The following is an 18691-nucleotide window of genomic DNA, read 5'->3' as shown; positions in this document are numbered from 1 at the left end:
TTTATCTGATTCTCTCCCACTGAGAAGTAAATACAGTAAACATATCTTATTCTGTGCATTTAAATACACAGTTTTATTTTATAAAAGTTTCCTGCTGATGAGGTAGCATGTTAGAAACTTTGGCCTGACTTTGCTAGGGAGTGTTCTTCACCTGTGATAGAGTAGTTTGGTATGAGGTTATTTATCAGATTTTTCAAAAACATTTGAGGCTCTGAAGTGAACTTTGGCCACCTGATGCAAAGAGCTGACTCATTTGAAAAGACCCTGGTGCTGGGAAAGATTGAGGGCAGGAGGAGAAGGGGATGACAGAGAATGAAATGGTTGGATGGCATCACCAACTCGATGGCCATGGGTTTGGGTGGACTCCGGGAGTTGGTGATGGACAGGGAGGCCTGGCGTGCTGTGGTTCATGGGGTCGCAAGGAGTCAGACAGGACTGAGCAACTGAACTGAACTGAAGTGAATAAACCATCAAGAGGCGCACCTCTCTGCTTGTCCCCTGAACATACAGCGTGGTTGCTTTCTTTATAGCAGCATTAGCTAAGTGAATGTCACACCCTCAGTATTCTCAGATGATAGATTAGAGACTTGCATGAGGATGAAAATGTGAAGGGTAGAAGGAGGACACAGAAGTATCCTCTGATTCAGCTCCTTCCTTGAGAGTGGAGCAGGAGTTTTCTTCCCAGATATGTGCCAAGAATAGTAGAGAGATATGGGTTCCCTTAAAATGAGCATTTTTTAAAAAGAGAGCATTCCCCCTCTTAAAAATGAGCATTTGAATTAGTTTGAAATGTTTTTGAGAGTATCATCCTAAGATTTCACAACTGACTGGTCTGTCCTTACCACTCCTTTGATTTAACAGTTCCACTGGAAAAAGGTAAATGTAGTAAAATGGGAGATTTTTAAGTAATTGACTTTGTCCTTAAAAAAGAAAGGAAAAAATCCTAAAATGAAAAGGGGTATAAGCCAACAAGATAAAAATTTCCTGTAGACCAACTTGTAGAACAAATTGAACAATTCAAATATTTAGTGATACAGAGACCAGAGAGCAGGAGTGACCAAAACTTACATAACAGGGACATACTTATTTTCAGAAGAAACAATTTTTGGTTACCTTTGACCATGGCATTTTGTCAGTAATTAAGACAGGAGTCAAGCTTTAAGAACAGGAATATTAAGAAAGGATCTTTTGAATGAAATGAATTGCAAACCAAATATTAACCTGGTTAAAAGATATGCATGTAATTAACAGGAAATAAACACTAAATTTTAAAATAATATACTTTTTTCTGTTGAGTTCTTTAGTTTCTTTAATCAGGGCAGGGCAGAAGCTGAAACAAAAGATAGAGGAATCAGAGATGAGTGAAAGAGCAATGTTTTGATATAACTTCTAACCTAGTTTGAAAAAACTATGCAGGGAATTCCTTGGCAGTCTGGTGGTTAAGACTTGACAACTCTCAACTGCTAGGGTCCAGTTTCAGTCCCTGGACTGGGAACTTAAGATCCCATAAGCTGCGCAACGTGGCCAAAAAGAAAAAAAAAATATTTAAGTGGGATCATATGAAATGGGTGATATGAGTAAGGAAGATGAAGTAAGCCCATTATGTTTTATGGAAGACAGTTTGGTAGCATGTATTAAGACCTTAAAAAATACGAGAATCATGTTCTTTGACCTAATATGCTATCCTTTGACCTCTCTGCTCTCCTAAGGAAGGAACAGAGATACTGAAAGGTCAGCTTAGAACTATTGTGGTCTCTCAATGTAGCTTAGTGAAGTGGCACCCCTTGAGTTAACTCCATAGTCATCATGTAAAGCGAAAATTTTATATAGTCATAATTGCCTTTGAAAACCCTTGAGAGAGGCTGTATTGGTATATATCCTGTCTTAATATATCCATTAAAGCTAATTTCCCCTTCATATATTTGTCTTTTTCTGACTTCACTTAGTATGATAATCTTTAGGTCTTTGGGTCCATCCATATTGCTACAAATGGCAATATTTCATTCTTTTTTGTGGCTGAATAATATTCCATTGCATACATGTACCACATCTTTATTTTTTTATTTTTTTTGATTGAAGTATAGTTGATTTACAATATTGTGCCAATCTCTGCTGTACAGCATAGTGAATCAGTTACACACACATATATATATTCTTTTTTTATATTATTTTCCATATGATTTATCACAGATATTGAGTATAGTTCCTTGTACTGTACTTTAGGACCCTGTTGCTTATCCATTCTGAATGTAATAGTTTGCATCTGCCAACCCCAGATTCCCAGTCCATCTCTCCCTCCCCCACCATGTCTGTTCTCTTTATCTATGAGTCTGTTTCTGTTTCATAGATAAGTTCATTTGTGCCATATTTTAAATGCCACATATAAGTGATACCATATGGTATCTGTCTTTCTTTTTCTGACTTCACTTAGTATGAAAGTAAAAGTGTTAGTCACTCAGTCACTCATCTGACTGTTTGTGATTCCATGAACTGTGGTCTGTCAGGCTCCTCTGTCCATGGAGTTCTCCAGGCAAGAATACTGGAGTGGGTTGCCATTCCCTTCTCCAGGGGATTGTCCCAACCCAGGTATCGAACCTGGGTCTCCTGCACTGGGGCCTGATTCTTTACCATCTGAGTCACTAGGGAAGCCTGTGATAATCTCTAGTTGTATCCATGCTACTGCAGATGACACTATCTTGTTTTTATTTATGCCTGAGTAGTATTCCGTTGCATATATGGACCACATCTGTATCCATTTAGCTGCCGATGGACATTCAGGTTGTTTCCATGTTTTGGCTATTGAGAACAGTGCTGCTGTGAACATAGTGGTTCATGTATTGTTTTGAATAAAGGTTTTGTCCAGGTATATTCCCCAGAGTGGGATTGCTGGATCCTATAGTATCCTCCCACCAGCAGTGTAGGAGGTGTGTATGGATGATGTACCACATCATCTTTATTCCTTGGTCTGTTGATGGGCTTCAAGGTTACTTCCATGTTTTGAATGTTGTAAATAGTGCTGCTATGAACATTGGTGTGCATTTATCTTTTCTGAGTTAAGAGTTTTAATCTTTTCCAGCTACTTGCCTAGGAGCGAGCTTGCTGAATCATATGGTAGTTCTTTTTTTTTTCATTTTTTTAAGGAAACTAAACTTCATACTATTTCCTTAGTGGCTGTACCGATTTACAGTCCCACAAATAGTTTAAGAGAATTCCCTTTTCTCCACACCCAGCATTTCTTATTTGTAAACTTTTTGATGATGGCCCTTCTGACTTGTATGAGGTGACATCTCATCATAATTTTGATTTCCTTTTTTCTAATAATTGATGATTTGGAGCATCTTTTCATGTTCCTTTTCATCTGTGTGTTCTTTGGAGAAATGTTTATTTAGGTCTTTGCCTATCATTTGATTGCTTTTTTTGCAGGAGGAGGTTAAACCCCTGTCAGTCTCATTGCTTTCTTGTGAGGGGATGTTAAGCCCCTGACAATCTCATTGTTTGCAAATATTTTCTCCCAGCCCATAGATTGTCTTCTCATTTTGTTGATGGTTTCCTTTGCTGTGCAAAAGCTTGTAAGTTTGATTGGGAGGAATGACCTGGTTTTTATTAAAAAGAGTAGGTTTTTTGTTTTTCTCCTTTTAATGCAGTTTTTTGCATTGCATTTTATTTACTATGTACTGGTTTTGGTGTTAGGAATATACTGTTTTTTGCATATGCAGTATCATTTATCTTTCTAGCAAAACTTTAAGGTGACTTTATTAACTTTAATAATTTTTTAAAATAACTATTTTACAATTTAAGTACTTAAAACAGAAGAGCGTACTGAAGGCCACACAGCTAACTAAGGGATTGTCTAATTTTGCTGTAAAATACTGCCTCTTGAGTCTATGGTCATATCTTTTCTTTACATATCATGCAAAGTATTCAGCATGCCTCCTGAGAATGAATAGTCATGTTTTTAAGGGTCTCTGTGTTCCAGCCTGGTTACTTTCAGAGAGTACCACACTTAACACTATTTTATATATTCCTAAGTCCATAGTGTTCCTAAGTACCTAAGCCAAAGATGGAGAAGCTCTATACAGTCAGCAAAAACAAGACCAGGAGCTGACTGTGGCTCAGATCATGAGCTCCTTATTGCCAAATTCAGGCTTAAATTGAAGAAAGTAGGGAAAACCACTCGACCATTCAGGTATGACCTAAATCAAATCCCTTATGATTATACAGTGGAAGTGAGAAATAGATTTAAGGGACTAGATCTGATAGATAGAGTGCCTGATGAACTATGGACGGAGGTTCGTGACATTGTGCAGGAGACAGGGATCAAGACCATCCCAATGGAAAAGAAATGCAAAAAAGGCAAAATGGCTGTCTGGGGAGGCCTTACAAACAGCTGTGAAAAGAAGAGAAGCGAAAAGCAAAGGAGAAAAGGAGATATAAGCATCTGAATGCAGAATTCCAAAGAATAGCAAGGAGAGATAAGAAAGCCTTCCTCAGCCATTAATGCAAAGAAATAGAGGAAAAGAACAGAATGGGAAAGACTAGAGATCTCTTCAAGAAAATTAGAGATACCAAGGGAACATTTCATGCAAAGATGGGCTCGATAAAGGACAGAAATGGTATGGACCTAACAGAAGCAGAAGATATTAAGAAGAGGTGGCAAGCATACACAGAAGAACTGTACAAAAAGATCTTTACGACCAAGATAATCACAATGGTGTGATCACTCACCTAGAGCCAGACATCCTGGAATGTGAAGTCAAGTGGGCCTTAGAAAGCATCACTACCAACAAAGCTAGTGGAGGTGATGGAATTCCAGTTGAGCTGTTTTAAATCCTGAAAGATGATGCTGTGAAAGTGCTGCATTCAATATGCCAGCAAATCTGGAAAACTTAGCAGTGGCCACAGGACTGGAAAAGGTCCATTTTCATTCCAATTCCAAAGAAAGGCAATGCCAAAGAATGCTCAAACTACTGAACAATTGCACGCATCTCACATGCTAGTATGGAGAAGGCAATGACAACCCACTCTAGTTCTCTTGCCTGGAAAATGCTGCAGTCCATGGGGTTGCTAAGAGTCGGACACAACTAAGCGACTTCACTTTCACTCTTAATTTTCATGCATTGGAGAAGGAAATAGCAGCCCACTCCAGTGTTCTTGCCTGGAGAATCCCAGGGACGGGGTACCCTTTTGGGCTGCGGTCTCTGGAGTCGCACAGAGTCGGACACGACTGAAGCAACTTAGCAGCAGCAACAGCAGCACATGCTAGAATAGTAATGCTCAAAATTCTCCAAGCCAGGCTTCAGCAGTATGTGAACCGTGAACTTCCAGATGTTCAAGCTGGTTTTAGAAAAGGCAGAGGAACCAGAGATCAAACTGCCAACATCCTCTGGATCATGGAAAAAGCAAGAGAGTTCCAGAAAAACATCTATTTCTGCTTTATTGACTATGCCAAAGCCTTTGACTGTGTGGATCACAATCAACTGTGGAAAATTCTGAAAGAGATGGGAATACCAGACCACCTGACCTGCCTCTTGAGAAACCTATATGCAGGTCAGGAAGCAACAGTTAGAACTGGGACATGGAACAACAGACTGGTTCCAAATAGGAAAAGGAGTACAGCAAGGCTGTATATTGTCACCCTGCTTATTTAACTTCTGTGCAGAGTACATCATGAGAAACGCTGGGCTGGAAGAAGCACAAGCTGGAATCCGGATTCCCGGGAGAAATATCAATAACCTCAGATATGCGGATGACACCACCCTTATGGCAGAAAGTGAAGAGGAACTAAAAAGCCTCTTGATGAAAGTAAAAGAGGAAACGGAAAAAGTTGGCTTAAAGCTCAACATTCATAAAACGAAGATCATGGCATCTGGTCCCATCACTTCATGGGAAATAGATGGGGAAACAGTGGAAACAGTGTCAGACTTTATTTTTTGGGGCTCCAAAATCACTGCAGATGGTGACTGCAGCCATGAAATTAAAAGACACTTACTCCTTGGAAGAAAAGTTATGAGCAACCTAGATAGCATATTCAAAAGCAGAGACATTACTTTGCCAACAAAGGTCCGTCTATTCAAGGCTATGGTTTTTCCAGTGGTCATGTATGGATGTGAGAGTTGGACTGTGAAGAAGGCTGAGCGCCAAAGAATTGATGGTTTTGAACTGTGGTGTTGGAGAAGACTCTTGAGAGTCCCTTGGACTGCAAGGAGATCCAACCAGTCCATTCTAGAGGAGATCAGTCCTGGGTGTTTATGGAAGGACTGATGCTAAAGCTGAAACTCCAGTACTTTGGCCACCTCATGAGAAGAGTTGACTCATTGGAAAAGACTCTGATGCTGGGAGGGACTGGGGGCAGGAGGAGAAGGGGACGACCGAGGATGAGATGGCTGGATGGCATCACTGACTCGATGGACGTGAGTCTGAGTGAACTCCCTGAGTTGATGATGGACAGGGAGGCCTGGCTTGCTGCGATTTTTTGGATTGCAAAGAGTCAGACACGACTGAGCGACTGAACTGAACTGAACTGAAGTCCATAATATGTGAGGTGCTCAATAGTAGGCCAGCACTGTATCCTCAACCTTCCTTTTGTTTCCCTGTATTTAATATATAATTTTTATACCTGAAAAGTATAGGATTTAAGGAATTGACCAGGTATACAGTAATTACAAGAGGCATGGTTGTAATTAGGAACTCAAATTTTTACTTCTAAAATCTGCCCTGTCATCTATATTGTAATAAACTGTGTTCCTCTTTTTTTTAAAAAAAAAATTGGAGATAGTGTGCAGTATATTATTATAAACAGATTTATATTCATGATTATTATATATGAAAACAAAGTAAGCTTATATAGATGCCATAGAAATCTATTCTGGGTTTTATTAAACAATTGAAACAATGAGAGACAAAGGAAAGGCCTTTTAGAGCTTTGAGTAGCCATCAGAGTAAGAGGACTGATGTCAGCTTAGCTTCCTTTTTCCTGGTTAGCTATCTCTGAAATACTCATGAGAAAAGTGATCTGACAGCTGCTGTAGTCATTGCTGACATCAACTTCTCTCATATTAATAGCTTCTAAAATAATTGATGTCAAGAAAGCAGTTGATTAGCTTGATTTTATCAATAAAAACTTTTCCATAATTGTAGAGATGGTCTGAAAAAATAAGGTACCGTAAATTTAGTAAGAAGAGTGTAGACTTTGGTGTCAGTACACTGAAGTTGAGTTTTATTTTTTATTTTTTTCTGGACCTGAGTTAAAACTTGGCTCTGTCCTTTTTAGCTGTCTGACGTTGGTCTGCTTATTTAACCCAGGAGTGTCAGAGAAGGGAATAGGGCCAGGAGTGTTACTACCTACTCCTGTTGGGAGGATGAAGTGTGTTGTTACACGTGGGTGACTCCTGTCCCATTGCCTGGCATAGATGCATATCTGGTGTTTTTTTTCCTCCTCGCCCCAGTCCTTTATAACTGAAATTAAAATTTTGTTTTCTATTCTAGGTGGATTGTAGACATGGAAGGTGCACCAGGTACCTTATATGAAGGGGAAAAATTTCAACTTCTATTTAAGTTTAGTAGTCGATATCCTTTTGACTCTCCTCAGGTAACTGTTTTGCTTTTTAAAATTTTATTGTATTTTTAGATTGTAGACAAATGCCAAATTTGTGATTTTTGACTAAGTAAAAATTTATAATCTTTACAATTATATTAAGTAGATTTGTTTCTTTATCTTATTTGTAATATAATCAAAGTCATATGAACAATTTACTGTATTGAGATTTACTTTGAGATTAGGCTTTGTTGCTTTTGTACTTCTAAAAACATAAGACTATTTCTGATCCATTCATGTTAAGTAGACCAAAGGGCATGGAAATCTAACCCCTAGGCCCACAGGTTTTGGGAGAACTTCGCATTTTGGAGTAGCTGGAGCCATGTCTTTCTAGATAAGATGATGGTATTGACAGAATGACATCATTAAGAGGCAAGTGCTGCTTTGAAAGGAGCACTTCTTTGATTTCTCATGCCATGCTATCTCTTGTAGCCTTTCAATACTGCAAGGGCAAAATATAAGATATTAAATATCTAGACATCAGCCCCAAATCTGATCGTTTCAGTGTGAAGCACTATCAGTTTAGTTAATGCCTGAAATCTTGGACAAAGGGTAGTGGTGGTAGATAAAAATTTTTGAGAACTGTTTAACTGTGGTAAATGATTAATCCTTGGAGGTTAGAGAAAAGGAGAATTTAGGATGAATTCCAGCTTTCTGGGTTGGTAAGATGGATAATGAGTTACTAGTAGCTAAATGATAAGACAGTGACTCTGTGTAGCACTGCTAGGTGATGAGGTGTTGTAGGTCATGAAATTTCCCAAATAACCTAAAATTCAGTGTGTTAGGTGCTAAAATATGCTATTTTTAAGGAAATTCATATTTCATTGCTACTTCTAAGTTGTTGTTCAGTTGCTAGGTCTTGTCCTACTTTTTGCAGTCTGATGAACTGCAGCAGTCCAGGCTTCCCTGTCCTTCCCTATCTCTTGGAGTTTGCTCAAGCTCATGTCCATAGAGTCAATGATGCCATCAAACTGTATTCTCTCTCCTCACCCCCTTCTCCTCCTGCCCTCAATCTTTTGCAGCATCAGGGTCTTTTCTAGTGAGTTGGCTTTTCGCATCAGGTGGCCAAAGTACTGGAGCTTCAACTTCACCATCAGTTCTTCCAATGAATATTCAGGGTTGATTTCCTTGAGGATTGACTGATTTGATGTCTTTGCTGTCCAAGGACTCTCAAGAGTCTTCTCTGGCACCACAATTTGAAAGCATCAGTTCTTCGGCACTCAGCCTTCTTTATGATCCAACTCTCACATCTGTACATGACTACTGGAAAGACCATAGCTTTGTCTAAATGGACTTTTGACGGCAAAGTGATGTCTCTACTTTTTAACACGCTAAACTTTTCTTCCAAGGAGCAAGCATCTTTTAATTTTGTGGCTGCTATCACCGTCTACAGTGATTTTGGAGCCCAAGAAAAGAAAATGTCACTACTTTAAGTAGTGACACAAACAGCTTAATCTTCTCTTAGCCATGTAGGAATATAGATGGAAGTCAACTTTCGTATTGTGCTATAGTTAAAAAGATAAATGTTTCAAGGCATAGTATTAAATGGAAACTGATTCCTTGAGTTCTGAAGTTTCTATGTGAGCAGAAAAGTAAGATGTTGGGGGCTCATTTTTATGTTTTTCTAAAAAAAGGTGAAGAAGTGTGTCTTGTTGTGACCTCTGGGTTTTTGTAATAACCACACATCAACTGTAATTAGAAACCAAATGTATTCCTTCTCTTCAGAAAATGATCTTCACTTTCTTTTGTTGCCTTTGGCTTATCAGCATCATCTTAACTGTTTTTGCTTGAAGGCAGTGAGGTATCCACTTGTTCTCAACCTGTTCCTCTACCTCACTTCAGCTAAGACCCTTGAAGGCCTGTGAAGGAAGAATACGAATCATGGAATCAGAAACTTTGCCTTAGGGAATACTGGAGAAGGTTATCTGTGGAAACTCACAAATCTTAAAAAAAAAGTATTTCTCTAACCATGAAACTAGGTCTAAGGTATTCTCTAAAACTCTGTTCTTAATTCTAAATCAAATGTCAAACTTAAGCATCATTTGAATTTCGTCTTTAATATTTTTGTAAGTGAGAGCCTTTGTCATAAATCCTATCATCTTAGCTTATATTCCTGTTATCCTCTTCCCTGGCTTCACTTCTGCTTACTGGTCTGATTTTGGTGTCCTCTAGCTTCTTTATTCTGCTCACTCTTTAATGTCTTTAACCAGCTTAAGCCACTGACTCCTAGATTTCCAACTCTGTTTACACTCTCTTCCTTCTGAGGTTTAATTTCATGCCCTTGTTGGGCAGCTCTACTTGAACACCCCCAGACATCCCAAATTTAATACAGCTAATAAACACAGTTTTTTTCCTAATAATGAAATAAGAGAATTCTCTCTTTGGGTTTCTGTTCACCCGTCTTCTTGTGTTTAATTTCTTTCCTTTCCCTCATTCTTAAGTGTGGTTTTTCAGATCCTTTCACAGACATAAGGCAGTCTGATCACTTTTCTTACGTTATCATCAGAGCTGTGTGGTCCAAGTTTATAGTTTTCATTTGGACTGTTACAGAGTAGCTTTTAATTCTTCCCACTCCTAGAGACCCTTTCACATTGCTGTTAGATTTCTTTGAAGGTGCCATTACCTCATTGGTTTTCCCACAAACATCCGCCACCACCATCCTCACCCTTCTCAGTAAATCCTGTGATGGTTCTTACTTCCTGTGGAGTCAAGCTTAGCAGTCCAGTCTCTTTATGGTCAAGTCTGAACTGAAGCATTTCAGCCACACATTAACCTCCATGCCTTCTATTGTGTTGTAGTATTTGCATCATACTTTATTTAGTATGACTTTCATTCTGATTTTATCTTGAAACAGCTCAATGAAATAGAGGAAATAGATTCACCCTCATTTAATGTGAGGGAATTGAAGCCTGTAGAAGTGAATTTTCTTGTTTATGGTTTAAAAGCTAGTTATTGGAACAATCAAGAATCAAACCCAATTTACTTTGTTCCCATTCTGCTGATTAGGTGTGAATACCAACATGGAAAATACCTGCTTATTCATTAAGTGGCTCAGTGGTAAAGAATCTACCTGCTAAATGTAGGAGACGCAGGTTCGATCCCTGGGTTGGGAAGGTTCCTTGGGAAGGGAAACGGCAACCCACTCCAGTATTCTTGCCTGGGAAATCCTATGGACAGAGGAGCCTGGTGGGCTACAGTCCATGGGGCGGCAGAACAGTTGGACACGACTTAGCAGCTAATCAGCAACAACAGATTCATTAAGTAATATTATTTCTGAAAATTAAAGACTGCATGTAGAACGATGTGGAAACCCTCGGGCAGTTGTTCCAGTCTTTTGAAATACGAAGATTCCCTTTTAACATCGGTTAATTTTATGGCCCCTCCCATGTCATAGAAGTTGTATATTCTGATACCCATGATTGAGAAAATGACAGAGCACTGGAAGTCCAGTAATACTTTTAAACTATTTTAAAGTTATTTTAATCGTATTATCTACATGGTTATAAAATAATTACAAAGGGTCCAGTACTCAAAGCTTAATGTACATATAGATTTGAAAATTTTTCCAATAGCAAAACTTTCCTGAGGTCCACTGCTCTGAACAAGTGGTTGCAAAATTCCTCATTCACTGACAATTTTATTTGATGAGATGTGGAAGCACACGGGTTTAGGGAGGCGAGATAAGTGATGGCAGTGACCCAGGTGAGAGGTGATGGTGATTTGGACCAGAAGGGTAACCACGGAGGTTGTGAAAGTGGCCATATTTTGGACCTATTTTAAAGGTGCTAAAAAATATGCTTGCCTTGATTATAAAGCTTTAGAAACATTGTAGCAAATAGTGTCTTCATCTTCTTGTTTGTGGTCTGATTCTCACTGCTTTGTGAAAATTATTAATATTCATTCCACTGATACATATTAGATGACTAAAAAGGGGAGAATTGAATTGAAAACTATTCTAAAAATCTTGTCCCCAACCACTGTTGTCAAGTATTTATCATGTATGCTAGACTATCGTATGTCATGTATATTATTCATAATTAGATTATTTTAGTTTATGAAACTGTCTACTTGTATGTTCAGTTTTTGTAGTTGCCCTTTAAGTATTCTCATCTACTTGCAATTTTAATCAGAGAAAACATTCCCTCTTATTGTCCCTATAGAAACCTTGGTGTCCGTATTGTAGATTGGCTTTTATAATTATAGCCTGTTTTGTATTGCTTATCCTGTATATTGTATTTTGACCTATCTTGATATACCATATTTAGTGTCTGACTTTCTAATCACTTGCAGAGCATTAGTCTGAACACATTAGTATGCCTGCATTGTGTAAGATCTCAGTATTGTGAGGTCAGTGAGTATTGAGCTTGATGTTTAAAGTCCTCAAGTATGACAAGTAACATGAATTTCATATTAGAAACAGTTAGCTAATATCCGCTCTTTATATTATCACTGTTGGTAGCATTCAGTTTCGATCTTAGTAGTTTTATGAACAAATAATACATTTAGTACCCAAAGGTTACCCAGAGGTTGACTTGCTTAAAATTTTAGGTTGTATGTGGGAAATGCATTCTTACCTCCAAAAGCATAGTTCTTTCTCAGCTCTCATCTGCTTTCGAATTTGAGCCACTCTGATAGGGGGGTATTTGGAAATTTAGAGATATTTGAGGGCTGCTTCTTTTGCAGACTCTGAATTTCAGATGTGGTTCACATACGTTAGATCTAAGATCCTTTTCTAAATTTTTTTTCCATTAAATAGCTTGTTCTTGAAAGTCTGTAATTCCATTTTATTCAGTTTGATTTACGTAATGGGGAATATGTGCACTCTTGTTGTTTAATCTGAATGACTACTTTGAATCTGAATAAATTGTTTAAAAAAACAAATTAGCAAAACTCTTTATTCCCTTTGGTTTAAATTTCATTGTATTCAGTTTTCTTGTCACATCTGTGTTAGTTTATCAGCTATTTGCGACTCCCTCGGCCCCAGAAAACAGGTTTTCAACTCTGTAAAGTTTAAAGACTCTGTGAGTTTTCAGAACCTATTTAGCTGCATTGAAAAAGCTTGAAATGTCCATTTCCTCCTCAGGCTTGTACTGCATATTAAATAAATGAGGGCAGTTAACAGTGTGACCTTGAAGAAATTCAGCAGTGGCTTTGCTTGTGTCCTGTGCAGAGAACCAGAATAGCAAAGTTTACATCAAAACTGTCTGTGCAGACAGCTTACTAGACTTCTACGTGAATAAACTGTTGGAAAACATTTTTTCTTATATCTCAGGAATTCTCCTCTGGCATAGAAACTCAGCCTTTCTCTGTTTAGACAAACTCCTAGGGGTTACCTGTACCATGTGTACCACGTGTGACAAATCACTTCGCGTGTTTTGGGTTGTTGGAAGTTTTAGATTGGCTGCATTTGTCCTGAATGCAGCAGGTTTAAAATCCCGTTTTTTTTTTTTTTTTTTTTAAGCATTCAGTTCAGTTCAGTTGCTCAGTCTTGTCCGACTCTTTGTGACCCCATGAACCGCGGCACACCAGGCCTCCCTGGCCATCACCAACTCCCAGAGTTCACCCAAACCCATGTCCATCGAGTCAGTGATGTCATCCAACCATCTCATCCTCTGTCATCCCCTTCTCCTCCTGTGCTCGTCTTTCCCAGCATCAGGGTCTTTTCAAATGAGTCGGCTCTTTGCATCAGGTGGCCACCAAGTATTGGAGTTTCAGCTTCAACATCAGTCCTTCCAATGAACACCCAGGACTGATCTCCTTTAGGATGACTGGTTGTATCTTCTTGCAGTCCAAGGGACTCTCAAGAGTCTTCTCCAACACCACAGTTCAAAAGCATCAATTCTTTGGCGCTCAGCTTTGTTTAGAGTCCAACTGTCACATCCATACATGACCACTGGAAAAACCATAGCCTTGACTAGACAGACCTTTGTTGGCAAGGTAATGTCTCTGCTTTTTAATATGCTGTCTAGGTTGGTCATAACTTTCCTTCCAAGGAGTAAACGTTTTTTAATTTCATGGCTGCAGTCACCATCTGCCCAGAAAAATAAAGTCTGACTCTGTTTCCACTGTTTTCCCATCTATCTGCCATGAAGTGATGGGGACCAGAGGCCATGATCTTCGTTTTCTGAATGTTGAGCTTTAAGCCAACTTTTTCACTCTCCTCTTTCACTTTCATCAAGAGGCTTTTTAGTTCCTCTTCACTTTCTGCCATAAGGGTGGTGTCATCTGCATATCTGAGGTTATTGATATTTCTCCTGTCAGTCTTGATTCCAGCTTGTGCTTCCTCCAGCCCAGCGTTTCTCATGATGTACTCTGCATAGAAGTTAAATAAGCAGGGTGACAATATACAGCCTTGACATACTCCTTTTCCTATTTAGAACCAGTCTGTTGTTCCATGTCCAGTTCTAACTGTTGCTTCCTGGCCTGCATACATTTCTGCCATTTCTCAAGAGGCAGGTCAGGTGGTCTGGTATTCCCATCTCTTGAAGAATTTTCCACAGTTGATTGTGATCCACACAGTCAAAGGCTTTGGCATAGTCAATAAAGCAGAAATAGATGTTTTTCTGGAACTCTCTTGCCTTTTTGATGATCCAGCAGATGTTGGCAATTTTATCTCTGGTTCCTCTGCCTTTTCTAAAACCAGCTTGAACATCTGAAGTTCACGATTCACGTATTGCTGAAGCCTGGCTTGGAGAATTTTAAGCATCGTTTTACCAGCATGAGATGAATGCAATTGTGTGGTAGTTTGAGCATTCTTTTGCATTGCCTTTCTTTGGAATTGGAATGAAAACTGATGTTTTCCAGTCCTGTGGCCACTGCTGAGTTTTCCAAATTTGCTGGCATATTGAGTGCAGCACTTTCATAGCATCATCTTTATTGAGATCTAATTTATTTCGGTCTGCTCAGCAGACCTGGGTTTGATCCCTGGGCCAGGAAGATCCCCTGAAGGAGAAAATGGCAACCCACGCCAGTATTTTGCTAGGACAGTCCCATGGACAGAGGAGCCTGGTGGGGTACAGTCCATAGGGTTATAAAGAGTCAGACATGACTGAGCTGCTGAGCACATTGTTACTGATAGATATAATTGAGGTAAATGGTCCTTCAAACACAGCTGTGCCAAAGTCTCTCAGGGGGTTTTCTGCAATTGGACAGGACAATCTCTTGTTTTAAGACTTTTCCTTTTAATTATCAGGTTTATTTTAGCTCTCTTCATGGAAATCGGAGAAGGAAATGGCACCCCACTGCAGTACTCTTGCCTGGAAACTCCCATGGACAGAGGAGCCTGGTAGGCTGCAGTCCATGGGGTTGCTACGAGTCGGACACGACTGAGCGACTTCACTTTCATGTTTCCCTTTCATGCATTGGAGGAGGAAATGGCAACCCACTCCAGTATTCTTGCCTGGAGAATCCCAGAGACAGAGGAGCCTGTTAGGCTGCCATCTATGGGGTCGCACAGAGTTGGACACAACTGAAGCATCTTAGCAGCAACAACTTCATGGAAATGGAGGGTGAATGTCCAGAATTTAAAGGACAAAAAAATGCAGTGTATAAAGTCATTCCTTTGAGAAAAAATTCCTCTTCCTTATATTCAGTTCAGTTTAGTCACTCAGTTGTGTCTGACTCTTTGCCACCCCATGGACTGCAGCACGCCAGGCCTCCCTGTCCATCACCAACCCCCAGAGCCTACGCAAATTCATGTCCATCATGTCCGTGATCCAGCCATCTTGTCCTCTCTCATCCCTTTCTCACGCCTTTGATCTTTCCCAGCATCAGGATCTTTTCAAATGAGTCAGTTCTTTGCATCACGTGGCCAAAGTATTGGAGTTTCAGCTTCAACATCAGTCCTTCCAATGAATACCCAGGACTGATCTTTAGGATGGACTGGTTGGAGCTCCTTATAGTCCAGTGGACTCTCAAGAGTCTTCTCCAATACCACAGCTCAAAACCATCAATTCTTCAGCACTCAGCTTTGTTTAGAGTCCAACTCTCACATCCATCCATGACTACTGGAAAAACCATAGCTTTGACTAGACGAAACTTTTTGGCAAAGTAATGTCTCTGATTTTTAATATGCTGTCTAGGTTCGTCATAACTTTCCTTCCAAGGAGCAAGCGTCTTTTAATTTCATGGCTGCCCTCACCATCTGCAGTGATTTTGGAGCCCCAAAAATGAAATCTGTCACTGTTTCCATTGTTTCCCCATCTGTTTGCCGTGAAGTGATGGGAACCGGATGCCATGATCTTTTCTTGTTTTCTGAATGTTGAGCTTTAAGCCAACAATTTCACTCTCCTCTTTCACTTTCATCAAGAGGCTTTTTAGTTCCTCTTCACTTTCTGCCATAAGGGGTGGTGTCATCTGCATATCTTAGGTTATTGATATTTCTCCGGCAATCTTGATTCCAGCTTGTGCTTCTTCCATCCCGGCATTTTGCTTGATATACTCTGCATATAAGTTAAATAAGCAGGGTGACAATATACAGCCTTGATGTACTCCTTTCCCAATTTGGAACCAGTCTGTTGTTCAATGTCCAGTTCTAACTGTTGGTTCTTGACCTGCATACAGATTTCTGAAGAGGCAGGTCAGGTGGTCTGGTATTCATCTCTTTCAGAATTTTCCACAGTTTTTTGAGATCCACACAGTCAAAGGCTTTGGCATAGTCAATAAAGCAGAAATAGATGTTTTTCTGGAACTCTCTTGCTTTTTCCATGATCCAGCGGATGTTGGCAATTTGATCTCTGGTTCCTCTACCTTTTCTAAATCCAGATTGCACATTTGGAAGTTGACGGTTCACGTACTGTTGAAGCCTGGCTTGGAGAATTTTGAGCATTACTTTACTAGCGTGTGATGTGAGTGCAATTGTGTGGTAGTTTGAGGAATCTTTGGCATTGCCTTTCTTTGAGGTTGGAATGAAAACTGGCTTTTCCGGTCCTGTGGCCACTGCCGAGTTTTCCAAATTTGCTAGCATATTGAGTGCAGCACTTTCACAGCATCATGTTTTAAGATTTGAAATAGCTCAACTGGAATTCCATCACCTCCATTAGCTTTGTTCATAGTGATGCTTTCTAAGGCCCACTTGACTTTGCATTCTAGGATGTCTGGCTCTCGGTGACTGATCACACCATTGTGGTTATCTGGGTCATGAGGATCTTTTTTGTATAGTTCTTCTGTGTATTCTTGCCACCTCTTCTTAAAATCTTCTGCTTCTGTTAGGTCCATACCATTGCTGTCCTTTATTGTGCTCAGCTTTGCATGAAATGTTCCCTTGGTATCTCTAATTTTCTTGAAGAGATCTCTAGTCTTTTCCATTCTGTTGTTTTCCTCTATTTCTTTGCATTGATCACTGAGGAATACTTTCTTATCTCTCCTTGCTAGTCTTTGGAACTCTGCATTCACATGGTATATCTTTCCTTTTCTCCTTTGCCTTTCGCTTCTCTTTTCTCAGCTATTTGTAAGCCCTCCTCAGACAACCATTTTGCCTTTTTGCATTTCTTTTTCTTGGGGATGGTCTTGATCACTCCCTTCTGTACAAATGTCACAAACCTCATCCATAGTTCTTCAGGCACTCTGTCTGTAAGATCTAATCCCTTAAATCTATTTGTTACTTCCACTGTATAATCATAAGGGATTTGATTTAGGTCATACCTGAATGGTCGAGTGGTTTTCCCTACTTTCTTCAATTTAAGTCTGAATTTGGCAATAAGGAAGTCATGATCTGAGCCACAGTCAGCTCCTGGTCTTATTTTTGCTGACTGTATAGAGCGTCTCCTTCTTTGGCTTCGAAGAATATAATCAGTCTGATTTTGGTATTGACCGTCTGATGATGTCCATGTGTAGAGTCTTGTCTTGTGTTGTTGGAATCTTACATTAGCTTCAGCCAAGGAAATGGGTCCCATGTGTTAGCAGTAGAAATAGTAGAAGACACCTACTCATATGAAAGTGTGCTTTGTTAAATGTAAGTATTTGTAAAATTGTAATAAAATCAGATTCGTAGGTAGATATTTAAAAGCAAAACATAAGTTATGGTAGTTAACTATAATATATCCTGTATTAAAATATAGCATACTTTATTGTGGATACAGTTTTTTCACTGGCTCTCTTCTGCTCTATAAAGGAAAAAAAGGGGGGATATACCTAGAGCAGTATATATCATCAATTTTTCATCACTTAAGATAGGGTTTTTTCCTTATGAAGATTTTACTGTATTCAAGTATGAGGCAATTTGTGGGGCTGAGATTTACTTACTGTTAAGTCTGGTTTGGGAACTACTAGTTTATATTTGATGTGCTAAAAGACTTCAGTCGTGTCCATCTCTTAGCGATCCCATGGACTGTAGCCTGCCAGGCTCCTGTGTCCATGGGATTCTCCAGGCAACAATACTGGAGTGGGTAGCCATTCCCTTCTCCAGGGGATCTTCCCAACCCAGGGATCAAGCCCATGTCTCAGGTTTTCTGCATTGGCAGGCAGGTTCTTTACCACTTGAGTTTTATAAAAATACCATCATACATAGTGAATCAGAATCTGTGAAAGTGGGGCTATTGAATTTGTATTTTTAGCCAGATCTCCAGATGATTTTTCCCCCCCTAAAAGCCAAATGGGGGACTTTCCTGGCAGTTCAGTGGTTAGGACTCCATGTTTGCACTGCAGGGGGCCTGGGTTCCTTCTCCAGTCAGAAAACCAAGATCCTGAATGACACAAGGCACAGCCAGAAACTTTTAAAAGGGGTGAGGGGGCAGATCAAGAAATAAGAGTGACTGCTAAGACTTGCTGCAGCAGTAAAAATGGTGCATGATACTGCAGTATAAAATTCACTTAGAGAATTGGTGGTTAATTTTATATCAAAGTGATTTATTATGAACTAACATATATCCAAGCTTTGTTAAATATGAGACTTCTACTTTGATCTAGCTTGGCCTGTGCTTACAGATTGCTTGGAATATATGAATTTACTCTCCTGCCTATTCAGATGCTTAGATAGATATGTTTCAGAAGCAGCACTATTGATATTCTGAATGCATTAGGGCTAAGGAAGGAAATAATAGATGTATTATCTTTCAAAACAGTGCTAAGGCAAGATGGATAAAGGAGAAAACTGGTAGA

General features: G+C 39.5%; 1 protein-coding gene across 1 annotated transcript in view; it reads left to right on the top strand.

Annotated features, from left to right (window-relative positions):
- Positions 1 to 18691, top strand: part of UBE2W (ubiquitin conjugating enzyme E2 W) — a 66887-nt gene that overhangs the window by 32374 nt on the left and 15822 nt on the right. Inside the window, exon 3 of the mRNA XM_069600313.1 lies at positions 7486 to 7588. Coding sequence (XP_069456414.1) covers positions 7486 to 7588 — 103 coding nt within the window. The remainder of the gene's footprint in view (positions 1 to 7485; positions 7589 to 18691) is intronic.

This window comes from Ovis canadensis, chromosome 9 (genome assembly GCF_042477335.2).
Source record: "Ovis canadensis isolate MfBH-ARS-UI-01 breed Bighorn chromosome 9, ARS-UI_OviCan_v2, whole genome shotgun sequence".
In the NCBI taxonomy this organism is placed as follows: Eukaryota; Metazoa; Chordata; class Mammalia; order Artiodactyla; family Bovidae; genus Ovis; species Ovis canadensis.
Note: the sequence above shows the minus strand (reverse complement) of the source record. Positions and strands in the feature narration are given on the sequence as shown.